At 34.1% G+C, this 12,738-nt stretch overlaps 1 protein-coding gene across 4 annotated transcripts in view; it reads left to right on the top strand.

Annotated features, from left to right (window-relative positions):
• The window catches only part of GALC (galactosylceramidase), a 97,733-nt gene that overhangs the window by 23,842 nt on the left and 61,153 nt on the right, over positions 1 to 12,738 (top strand). For all 4 annotated transcript variants that reach the window (XM_057543202.1, XM_057543201.1, XM_057543204.1 and 1 more), the window contains 4 exons: positions 792 to 905; positions 2,898 to 3,037; positions 4,934 to 4,972; positions 8,966 to 9,096. In XM_057543202.1, coding sequence (XP_057399185.1) covers positions 792 to 905; positions 2,898 to 3,037; positions 4,934 to 4,972; positions 8,966 to 9,096 — 424 coding nt within the window. The remainder of the gene's footprint in view (positions 1 to 791; positions 906 to 2,897; positions 3,038 to 4,933; positions 4,973 to 8,965; positions 9,097 to 12,738) is intronic.

Below are 12,738 nucleotides of genomic sequence, written 5' to 3'. Positions count from 1 at the left end.
CTATTATAAGAAGACATGCATTTTATTGTCAAACCCTATTTTGCAGAATTGATAATGACTGGCCATCTTCATTTGCTGAAGCTAAATTAGAGGTAGAGATACAGAAGCAGGTAGTTCTTGTGAATTCTGATGTTTACCTTTAAGAAGAAAAGAGCTAGGGCCCCTCTCCTTCTGAGGCCCTTCTTAACAAGGGCAGATGTTTGTGAAACGTGGTAACACGTGAGGACTGATGTCACTTACCTACCTTGACACCCTGTAGAGGTTAGTATAGAATTTTCTTACAATGGGAAAGTGTACTTGTTCCTTTTTTTCTCAAAATTCTGTTGTCTTGATTTAACAAGGCATGTTACAGGCTCAAGGCATGGGGTATGGAAATTGGGGCTTTGGAGCCCAGGATTCACATCTAGGATTGAGAAGCTGGAAGCTGAGGTGATCTGAACTTAAAGTTGGACATAGGGATTTGAAAACCCCGGAGAGACCAAATCCCAGCAGAATATAGTCCTAGGAATTTTCAGTTATATGAGTTGATAACACTTCTCTTAACACTGCTTACAATAGAAAGTTATGGTTTTATTATATAAGACCTTTATGATGCTTATGGTAATGAAAAAATGAAATAATATGCTTTGATCATCCATCCTTAAGTTATATAAGATTATTCTTATGTGCCCTACGTCAGGATTGGATCTGGGATACTACTTCTCTGAAATGTGTGTATGTGTGTAGGGGAGAGTGGCCTACAAAGCACCATGAACAGATAGTTTCCTTCTGTTTTGCTCTCTCCCATTCAGATGGCACCGAGCCCTCCCACATGCACTATGAATTAGACGAGAATTATTTCCGAGGATATGAGTGGTGGTTAATGAAGGAAGCTAAGAAGCGGAACCCTAATATCACACTCTTGGGTAAGAAGTGAAGTTTGATGTACTTTTGTAGTCTGTTTTCCTTTAATTTTTAAATTCTGAATCATGTATGTGGAGTATCTATTAATACTGTAGTATTAATAATGTTGTTAATACTACCAGTATGCTACCAGCAGCAAAGCACATGCCAGGCATGATTCTTTCTTTGCTCATATGTATTGTGTCTGATATTTATCATACCTCTGGAGTAAGACATTACTCTTCTCATTTTACAGAAGCAGTGGAGGCTTAGAGAGCTTATACCACTGACTTAAAGTCAGAAAATTAGTAAATGTCAGAATCAGGTTTAGAACCTTATTCTGTTGTTTTTGATTTTTTGTTGTTTTCGTGGTGCTATACTAATTTCCTGAACAAAATTTCTCATCAAAATTTGTAAAAGGGCAATACTATTTATAAAATTGTATACTGTATGCAGCAGTATATCCCAACTATTTGCGGAAATTGTGTGCTACCTGCAGTAGTAGACCCCGTTTCTAGATGAGGTACATACAAAAGTGTTTTTTGGTTTGTATGTTTGTTTGTTTTGAACCTCAAGGATGTGGTGGTCACTGTTCCAGGCATTGGGGGTGCCTAGAACAATCCAGCCCCCAATTCCTGTCCTCGTGGAGCTTAGATTCCGGTGGCAGGATGGTTTCTTAAATGGGACTGTACTCCTTGCACTGTTCTCCTGTAGCAGTGCACAGACCTATAGAAGATTTCACACATACACAGTGGTGACTTACTTTTATCATTTGAAATGAATTTGATTTTTTTAAACAGGCTTACACATTCAGGCTAAAGTACATGTGTTAATGAGATCCATTTTATAGGACTTAATTTCAAGTTATTTTTAAAATCATTTTCAACCATCCAGTTAAAGGACAAGCATAAGTTTTTCTAAGTTAAAAAAAATGAGGAGGTCAGTGTGTTCTTTCTAAATGGACTTCTGTAAGAGATTCCAGAAATGTTTTGAGCAGTAAAAAAGCATCATTGACTTCAGCACATACTTGCCCACTGTGCTGTTTTCAAGGTCAGTTCTCATTTAAATGCAGAAAATCTGGCATGCTGAACCATGTCCTAACAAAGACTTCACATGGTGGGCCTTCAGAATGTATTTGGCATTTCATTGTTTTAAAACATTCCATTATTGTCACATTTATTATGTAGATACACTTAGGCATTCTTCTAGAGTTTAGAAAAATAAGCATTTTGTCACTTTGATTTTAATTTTTTTCAGTGGTGAACTAGATTGGTAATATATATTAACAGTTAAGGAACTTAATGTTGACCTTATTTTAATATTAATATATTAGTAAGATAATTAGGATTTAGAATCTTAATTAGTGCTTCTCTACTCTTCTCATTTTTTTTTTTGATTAATAATAACTGGGGTATTGGAAGAATGTGGATTATTTGTTCTGTATCGTGTAACAAAGGTATATTTCCCTATTGAGTCAATGGCATTTGTATAGACATAGGACAAACTAGTTTTGTTAAATTTGATTACCTGACTAATTAGTCTTTAAATAGCTTCAAGTTGTAAGAAGATGTACTAGTGAATAAGGAATTTGTATTGTACTTACCTCACAGAAATAGTTAAGCATAAGCTTTCAAAACTCTTTGATTTGACCTTAGAGAACAAAAATTGAACATTGCGTATCTTTTTAGCAGGAGGTGGGGAAGTTAAGTTAAATTGTAGGTTACATTTCTTTATATTGGTAAGTATCATTGAGAGACGTGTTTGTTTTTATTTCTTTTTCTTGAAAGAGCATTTGGAATTATGGAACCTGACTCTCGGGATCAATAAGGAATTACTGTGTTCATAAACTGGAAGGGATTTTGAGAATTTGTGCATGGTGTGTAATCTTTCCTTTAGTCAGATCTTTATTGGCTTTTTGCTTAGCCTGTGTTCGTTCTTTTTGATTTATTTTGCTTTGTTTTTAATAGTGCCAGCACTGTTATACCTACTCCAACTTTGCCTCTTCCTCTCTGCAGGACTGCCATGGTCGTTCCCTGGATGGCTGGGGAAGGGTTTCAACTGGCCTTATGTAAATCTTCAGCTGACTGCCTACTATGTCGTGACCTGGATTGTGGGTGCCAAGCATTATCATGATCTGGACATTGATTATATTGGAGTTAGTAATATATTTTTTAGAACATGATTATTAGCCTTTGGACATTTATTTATAATTTTTTAAAGTAATTTGTGGCACTTTATTGACTACTTTGTGTCTTGAGACTAATTTGTTCTATTGGTGTCTATTAACAAATTAACTACATGTCACCATTTATTCTTTCTCTCTGCCCATCCAAATTCTTCCCACTTTCGAAAACTGTACTTAGTATATGCCTCCCGGAACTATTTCTTTGTTTTTGTTATTGGTACTACCTCAGCTCAAATTCTCCTTCTTCCAAGCTTTCCCTAGTTTCTCTAGTTCTTACAACAATATTGTGTTTACTATATAGTTTAATGAATGATTAATCTCATTTTGCTCCATGAGTCTTCCGTGGTCCTAAACCAGAGGGTGGCCGACTTCTTCTTAAAGGGCCAGAGAGTAAATATTTTAGGTTTTGTGGATCAAAAGGCAATATTAAGGGTATTATGTAGGTAATTATGTAACCATTTAAAATGTAACTACTTAAAACTGTTAAAATCCATTTTTAGCTTTCAGGCTGTAAAACGTACAAATGGTGGGCCAGATTTGGCAAGCTGGCAGAAATCTGCCTACCTGTTTCCTAAACAGTTATTTAACACCTTTTAATGATTTAAAAATGTAAGACATGATATCTTGTGTTACTAGCTGGTCTGTTGGCAGGCTGGAGGGATACGTCACCCTGCACTGTACCCCATAGAGCCTCACACACACTCATAGTGGGTCTCTATACACTTTTGCTTGTTAATATGCTGTCTGTCAAAACGGATTTTAAAAGTTTTTGTGCAATTAGCAAGCAGTTATTGAGCTTCTACTGTGTTGCAGGCATTGTGACTATTATGTTTTAGGGATACCAAGATTAATAAGCTCTTGAGGAGTTCAGTGAGAGAGGCAGACACTGGAACAGATAAACTACAGTATCACAGGACATGATATAGGACATTAGGATGAGCCAAGGGCTCTAGGAAGCCAGAAGCAAGAATATACTTGTTTTTGTTATCCTTCCCCAGATTACAACAAAATTGTTTGAGAACTTTCTTAAATGTCAGGGTATGTTTAACCCATAGTGAAACTAAATGTAGGTTTGGGTCGAACAGCATTCTATTATGGTGAAGTCACACTTAGAAAATGTTTCTGGTAAATAATGGGTTATTCACATCTCTTTTAGACTCTTGATAATCACAAGCTATGGTGAGGAAGCTTCTTTGATAAGAACACTTTCCAGTATCAGTGGAGGCTGAAAAGAGTACCTGGAGGCTAGGCCCATCTCTCAGCTGCAAACTGAGTCGTGGAAGTTCTCTTTCAACTCTAAAACCTCCTGCTACGTGATTCTAAGCCTGAGAGATTTGTGCATGTTCCTTTTATCTGTCTTCATTAAGAGTTTGCTTTTGTTATGTAGCACATCGTTGTGATTCTCTGTGTGCGCTAAAAAAATTACTCCTGTACGTTGTCCTTATTAATACTTGGCTTTTGGGTGTGTGTGTAGGGGTCTTATAAGAATTATTATAACAATCCCGTGTCCGTTAGGTCTCCAGTGCCTGCTATAGTCCTTGGCATACATTGCCTTGTCAATCTTTGTTGAATGATTGAATGGATATTCCATTTTTAGAAATCTCTGGAATTAGGTGACTTTTTGAAAAATACCCACCAAATATTTTAAGGTTTTTAAAAATAATATTTTAATTAAAAATTATGTTGTCTTATAAATATCTATCAATTTAATAACAGGACATTCCCTTAAGTAAGAAAAATGGATTTTCAGATGATAAGAAAGATGATGAGAGATAATATTAATGGGGAAAGGTTAATATTAATGATAATATTTGCTTTCTGACACAAAAACTTTCAATCCTGACATTTTGACTTTCTGTTTTGCAGATTTGGAATGAGAGGGCATTTGACATCAATTATATCAAGGTCTGTACAACTTTAAAATCTTTTTATCTTGAAGTTATTAGTGAAAAATTCCTTTATGGTTCCATGGAAATTAGTAGTAGGAACACCATATTTTTTTATAGCACAGTTATTTGTTTTGCTAGTTATAACATAAAATTTAAGCAAAATATTAATAATATTTATATTTCTGATTAAAGCATATGTAATTCCCTTTACGCCCCAAATTGCCTTTGTCTGTAGAGTTGTGTTGATTTTTCCTACTTAAATATTCATTATTTGTGGAATTATGATAATCGTTATAAAAACAATTATATCATTTTAGATTTTTAGGACTTCAAGAAATGTAGATTTTTCTTTCACTGTCATATATCAAAATTTATAGTATATAATCTTGTTCTTGTTTTCTTTGGAATGCCTATTATATTGGAGTGTGTTGGATGTTTCTATTTGTGATTAGCAAATAGATAGCAACTAACATTTGCAAGGTGTGTTACTTTTTGAGCCACTTTCCCTAAATATTTATCTCTATTTAATTCTTACTACCTCCTTTATGAGGTAACTACTATTATTTCTATTTTTCAGAAAAGGAAAATCTGAGAATAATAACCCCTTCTGTCATTGGAAAACAAATGGCAGTTTAACTTTTCAGGTGGAGATATTCTTTAGTTTACTTTATGGTTATATTTGTCTTGTTTTATGTGTCTTTTCTCCAAGAAATATAATTTTGTGGTTATATTTTCTTTCAGTTTTAAAAAACTTTTTCTTTAAATTGAGTGTCTTATGTTTTTAAGCAGGTAATATCCACTAAATTTCTTTCATTTATTTATTCATTCAGTCTGCCAGGAAGTATTTACTCAACACCTAGTTTGTCAGGCATTGTGTACATGCTTGGAATACAAGGATAAAAAGTACTGTTTCTGCCCAAAAAGAGTTAACATCTGGGGACTGTAGAGTCCCATATGAACAACTAAGATATCAGCTATAATTTCTTTGGCACAATAATGCACAGGGTTGTCAGAAGGTACAGAGAGGAGCTGACACCTCTGCATGAGTGGATTTGGGAATTCTGTTGGAAGACTAGTTGGAATCTTCAAGGTGGGATGGATAGGAACTCCCCAAGTTGCTGAGGCAGGGCCATGCCTTTGAGAAGAAGTGAAGACTGGGAGGTAAAGGGATTTGGGGGAAGAGCAAGTGGAGAAAGATGGATTAGACAAGTGGGGGCACTGAGCCATCAGTAGGCCATTATGTTCACTGCAGTCACGGCACAATTTAATCACTAGTTGTGGGGAGGAGAAGGCATAGATTTAGAGGACTGAATGCAGCCAGAGCCAGGTAACTCAAAGTTAACTCCATGCTGTAGGCATTACCAGTGAAGTGGTGAGAGTGTGGTGGTGTGGAGGTGGGACAGTGGAACTAGTGTAAGTAAGATTGAAGCACGAGAGTTGTTCATGGACAGTTATGACTGCTGTGAGTACAGGTCTGATGAGAGCAGCAGGAGGACAGAGCAGAAGCCAAGGCAGTGGCTGTGTCCTGTGTGACCCTGTCGTCAGGCGGACCGTGTTGCTGCAGTCATGGACTTTCCTCTTCCCAAATTTGACATTTCGTAGTTTTTTTTTTTCTCCTTGGGATTATACATGTCTCTTTAATTGTGTTCATTTCATTTGATGGAAGCGTGAGAAGCATTAGAATTTAGTTTCCTTTTTCTTTTAAACCAATGGTCTGCAACTAAGGTGGTTATTTTATTTTATCTATTTTTTTACTCTTAAGAGTTTGTTGCTGATTCCTTTGCATTCTAATTCAGCTTACCTGATTTGAAAGACTGTAATTCCTGTTCTAAGACTCGTCATCAGTGTTTCAAACAGTTCAGACTTCATCTCCTTTTCCCTGAAACTTTAGTTTACCTGCAGTAACATGTCTCAGGAAATAACTTTTAGTTTGCATTTGCCATTTTTGTAGCAAGATTTTATTGGAATCTGTGTCCTGTTTGTCAAAATGCCTATTGAAAGGGTTCAATAATGGCAGATGAATGTAGGTGTTCAGGTTCGATAAGCTTAATGAATATATATTCCGTATAGTATAATAAGATGGCCCCTGGAAATAATGAGGATTTGTTTTTAAGAGTAGAAATAAATACAGTACAAACAAGCAATGTATGTAAAGGTGGCAAGCCTATTATTTCTTTTATTTTTGCTATTTACATTGTATTTATGATTTACTCTGGTTTTCAGTGATGTTTTTAAATTGTGTCTGGAAAATCCCATCTAAGATCTGAGGGTGGTGGATGGAAATGGATGGGTGAGTCTCTGGACCCTCATTCAGTCCAATCAGAACAGCTTGCTTTTCATTTATCTTATAGGTAGGGTTTCTATCTAGGCTTTTTAGGGGGCAGAAAGGGATGGGTTCCACAGCAAAAACATTTGGAATACATTAGATAAAACTTTACTCAAAGAATGCTGCTATTCATACTGATTTTGGCAATCTATTATAAAACACAGCTTATAGACTTGTATATTTTGGAGTATTATTTGAATATATACTTACTTAAAAGTAAGCAATCTTAGAGGTGATGGTCTAGGAATAGCACTAGAAAAACTAGATATAATATTGCGATAAATGCAAATGTGACTAATTTGTTCTCCTTCTTCTCTGTAAGAATAAGAAAGAATTTCAGGGTGATGAAACTCAAGATTGGTCTCCTAATAGAGAGCTTGGGAGTCTCAATCCTACTGAATCTTGAGAGTTGGTCTTTATTTACTATTAAGGATCTGTTCAGATTTCTTCCAGAGTGGAATCGATTCATTATTTGCCTCCTAAAAGAGCACGTTAATTGGAAATTTCTTTAGTTCAGAAAAGTTAGAAAGTGAAAAGAGAGCTTGTGAAATTCTTTGTTCTTTCTTATCTTAATTAATTCAACCAATGTTTATTGAGCATCTGCTACTATGAACCTGACAGTTCAGAGTGCTTGGGGGTATAGCAGTGGGTTTATTCACACCCATTCATCAAGAACTACTTCTGTTTTGAAACTAACATGGTATTGTGAAGCAATTATACTCCCATAAAGATCTATTTAAAAAAAAAACAAAAACTACTTCTGTTTCGAAATCTGAACCTCCTTCTCCTAGGTGAAATAATGTCTTCTTTTCTCTTGTCTTGTTTTATATATTGGCAATCCATACATTTCAGTATATACTACTCTCTGATTTTCTAGGACATTCTGTTAGTTTTAGTGTCCTGGTGAGTGTTTGCCACCTAACGGTGAGGACCCCATCTTGTGCTTTTTTTAGAGTCCTCATGGGGCCCAGGTACAGAACTAAATACCAGAGTAGGCACTCTGTGCTTTGTTCATTTATTTCCTGTTACAGTTTAGCTTGTTACTTTTAATCTGGTGGGTGGATAGTCCTACAGGCAGACTTTATTGCCTGTCCTGTGTATACCTATTAAAGACTTGAGGGTAACAGCAGAATATTTCTTATTTCTACTTCTAGTATGGTACAAAATACTAAGAACTGTAATATTTTCAGTAATGGCAGAATATTTAAAGACATTGGAAAATACTCAAAATAAACTAAGTTAAAGCATTTTATTTACCAAATGGTATATTTAATTTGATCCCAATTTATTGTGTCTGCATAAGAGAATTCATGAAAGAATGCATACCAGGGTAATAGTGGTTTTTTTTATGGGTAGTACTGCTCTGATTTTTTAAAAAAAATTTCCACCCTTGCACCCAAATTTTCTATGGCTAAACATAATTTTAAATTCAGAGGGAAAAATCCCTCTAAAACATTTTTACCTCTTCAGTTTTTTTTTTTTTCTCCTTACATTCCCATGAAGTAGATTATCTTAGTGATAATACTTTTTCCCCCCATCATGAGGCACATTTCTATTGAGAAATAATATTGACACTGTCATCCAGGATGCTGAGTTTGAAGACATTTTAGCTTTCTTCGTTGTAATTCAGCTGCTGAAAACTCATTTTTAACCTTTCCTGTGTTCTGCTTATCTCTCTGAAAGGTGTTAAGAAGAATGCTGAACTATCAAGGTCTCCAGCAAGTGAAAATCATAGCAAGTGATAATCTCTGGGAGCCCATTTCTGCTTCTATGCTGCTTGACTCTGAGCTCTTGAAGGTGATTGATGTTATAGGGTAAGGAATGTTTTACTTTGAAAACTAACAGTTCTGATTGCTTGCTGTGGATATTGACTGTGCCTTTGTTTTTGCCTGCTTCTCGCCATTTGATTATATTTTCAGAAGGTAGCTTTCTTGTATTTATTTAACCAAAGCATGTATGACTGATATTTCATTCCTTTTTTCTTTGAAGTGTATATACTTTGGGAATCTTTCTATGACAATGGAATAATGTACTGGTAACTTAAAATATTGTTTTAATGTTTGGAGTAATAAAACATGGCTTTGTTTAGATTAAGGGGCAGAGTAGTGTTTACATTTTAGAAATTATAAAGGCAGTGTTGTGAAATTAGTTCCTAACCCTCAGACTTCCTGTGCTTGGGTGTTCATGAACACTTAGGTAAATGGTATGGTATGATCACTGACCGTGACTTTTGTCACATATCCTTAGCAGTATGGCTTTGACCCTGCTCCTTAGTCCAGTTCTGCCATTCAGCCTTTGGGGCCTTGACCTCACTGGGTTCCAGCAGTATTTTTTTTTTTTAAGTGTATTTGAATTTTGTCTATCATGATAATGTATATAAACATTTGAAAAATAGAATACATATATATGTGGAGTTTGTTCTTTATTCAGTGTGAAGGCTCTACTTGAACAATGTGTGCTTTTTTTTTAACGAAGAATTTTCAGCGTGCACAAAAGTAGGCAGAATAATATGGTGGATATTCATGTTCCCATCATTCAACCTCCATAACTATGAACCCATGAACAATTCTCCATTCACATGCCTATCCATTCCTCTTTTCTTCCTCCTCACATTATTTTGAAGCAAATCCCAGACATTATATTATTTCTTCCATAAAAATTTTACCATTTATCTCTCAAGATAAAAACTCTTTCGTTTCACCATAAATAATACCATTTTCACATCTAAATATGTGAGTTTCTTGATATTATCAAATATCTGTTATTATTATTTTATAGTTTTATTTGATTGAATCTGGATCCAACTTATATTCATACATTATGATTAGTTGATATCTAAGTCTCTTCTAATTTTTTGGTTCTTGCTCCATCTCTTTTTTTTTTCCTTTTATTTGTTGAAGAAACTGGATTGTTTGTCCTGTAAATCTTCTCACAGTCTGGATTTTACTGATTTCATCTTTGTAGTTAAGTTTAAAATGCTCGTCTATCCTGTTTCTTGTTGGAAATTGGTAGAGGCGTGATTAGATTAGATTTAGGCTTATTTATTTATTTTTTTTTTGGGCAAGAAAAGTAAAATGTATTTTAATATTTTATACATTGAAATTAGAATGTAATTTTTGCCTTTATTGTTAAAACTTGCAAAAATAGCTCAAATCTTGAGGGAAAAAAGTTGTGTTGATCTTGAATATATTTGGCTAGGAAAAAATAAATGAAAGTATGGGTTTCACTGTATCTTTATGAAGAAGTTGGATGTTTAATTTATTTTATCTTTATTGATGTTGGTATCTTATGCAATGAATTCTTCTCTGAGCACTGCTTTAGGTCTATCTCATAGAGTCTGTTTTTTTATCATTATTTTCTAATTTATTGCATTGTGGTCATTTAATGCTGAATGTATTATTTAATTTTTTTCATAAAATTTCCCAAGGTCTTCTTTTTATCTTATTATATTAGGGTATATTTTCTATCAGGATACGAGAACTGAGTGTATATTATCCACCTTACTGATGGCATTGTTTCGCTATTCTGTATTCTAATTATTCTGTTCACTTAAACTATCCAAGGTTACTAAGAGTGTTAGCTTCCTCTTATTAGTGAGTTTCTATTTTTCCTTTCAATCTCATGAAATTTCTGCCGTTTGAAAGTTGTTGCTGTGTTATTTGGTACATAGGTATTAGTAATGTTTTATCTTTATTATGGTTTGTAGCTATTATTATTAGAAAAAGTCATTCTTTGTCTCATATTATGCTTCTTGGTTGAATTTTGCTTGGCATGTAACTAAGATAGAGAACTCTGCCTTTTTTTTTTTCATTTGTATTTGCCTGATAGATCTTTGCCCATACTTTTATTCTTTACCTTTCAAGGTAATTTTGTTTTAGGTGTGATGCTGCATATATAGCATAGGTTTAGATTTTGTTCTAAAAATCTTCATATTTTAGTGAGTTTAACTCATTTATATTTATTGATAAAACTGAAGGTTTTGTTTTCTTTTCTACTGTGTTTGTTATTTAATGATTTGTACCATATATACATATATATTTATATATATATATAATACATCCCCACACACATTCTTTTGCTATGTGATTTGTTTTCTTTGCTCTTTTTAAATGAAGTGTCTTTTTTGTTATCTAACAAGTTTTGATTCTATTGATTACATTTATGCTGATACCTTTATACCAGTAGTTCTCAACTGGGGGTAATTTTGCCTCCTACAGAATATTTGGCAATAACTGAAAATATTTTTGACTGTCACTGGCGTAGGTGCTACTGGCATCTGATGGGTGGGGGCCAGGGTTGCTTCTCAGCATCCTCCAATGCACAAGATAACTCCCCCACAACAAAGAATTATCCAGCCAAAATATCAGTAGTGCTGAAGTTGAGATCTGCTCTACATTGATAATCTTGGTTCTCTATTTAGATATTGTCTATTCATTTACTATAATTAATATTAAAATTATTTTATAACCACTTCTTTCTCCCCCTCTCTCCTACAATGGAATTTTAATTACCAGAGTTTCTTAATCTTTGTGCTTTTACATGAACATAAGCTTGTATGATCTTGATTTGTCAGCTGCAAGTTGTAATCTTTTACTCCCAGCTAACTGGCAAACTTAGTTTACATTTCACTTTCTTTCCTCCTCTTATTTTGTGTCAACTATATTAGTTATACATTATTAGAAAATGTAATGTTTATGTACTATTTAATTACCTTTTCTTTTAGTCGAGCTCTACTGTTAAGCATATTCAATGCTCACCTGTAAGTCTTTTGCTGAAGTATCTCCTTTAGTCTCTTGAGTGTCAGGAGCTATATTTCTCAGAAAGTGCTAATGGAAACAATATTTCTTGAGCTTTTACATGTTTATTACTATATATCTGTGGCCTTTAGACTCAAAGGACAGTTTGGCTGGGTATAAAATCCTTGACTCATATTTTCTTAATTCTTGAGTATCATAAAATTTGCTCCGTTGGTTACTTACATAAAATGTTGCTGTTGAGAATTCTGATGCCAGACTTATTTTTTCTTATAAATGACTTGGCATAATTCTCGTATGTCCAAAGAATATTTCTCCGTAACTTCAGAGTCTACTACTTTTATACTGTTTACCATTTCCCAGTAAGTAGTGTGCACCCTTTGAAAATCTATATTTCAGTATTTTCTTTTTTCAGTAAGTTTTACTTAAATCTTAATTTAAATAATCATCCTGCTCCATTACTTTGGTTTTCTTTGTAGAAAGCCCAGTTACACATATTGGATCTCCTTTGCATATTTTCTTTCTACTATATTTCTCTCAAATCTTTTTCTCTCTTTATTTATTAGACAGTGTCTAATCTGTGTTCCTTCTACTTTAGTCTTCATTTCTAAAATGCTTTTTCTTTTTAAAATAATTATTCTGTAATTCTCTCACTTTAGTTTTATATACCTCTGTTGTCTAATAATTTCATTTCCTTACAAA

This window comes from Balaenoptera acutorostrata, chromosome 3, assembly GCF_949987535.1.
Source record: "Balaenoptera acutorostrata chromosome 3, mBalAcu1.1, whole genome shotgun sequence".
Taxonomy (NCBI): domain Eukaryota; kingdom Metazoa; phylum Chordata; class Mammalia; order Artiodactyla; family Balaenopteridae; genus Balaenoptera; species Balaenoptera acutorostrata.
The sequence above is the reverse complement of the archived record's forward strand: the minus strand, read 5'-3'. Positions and strand labels throughout refer to the sequence as shown.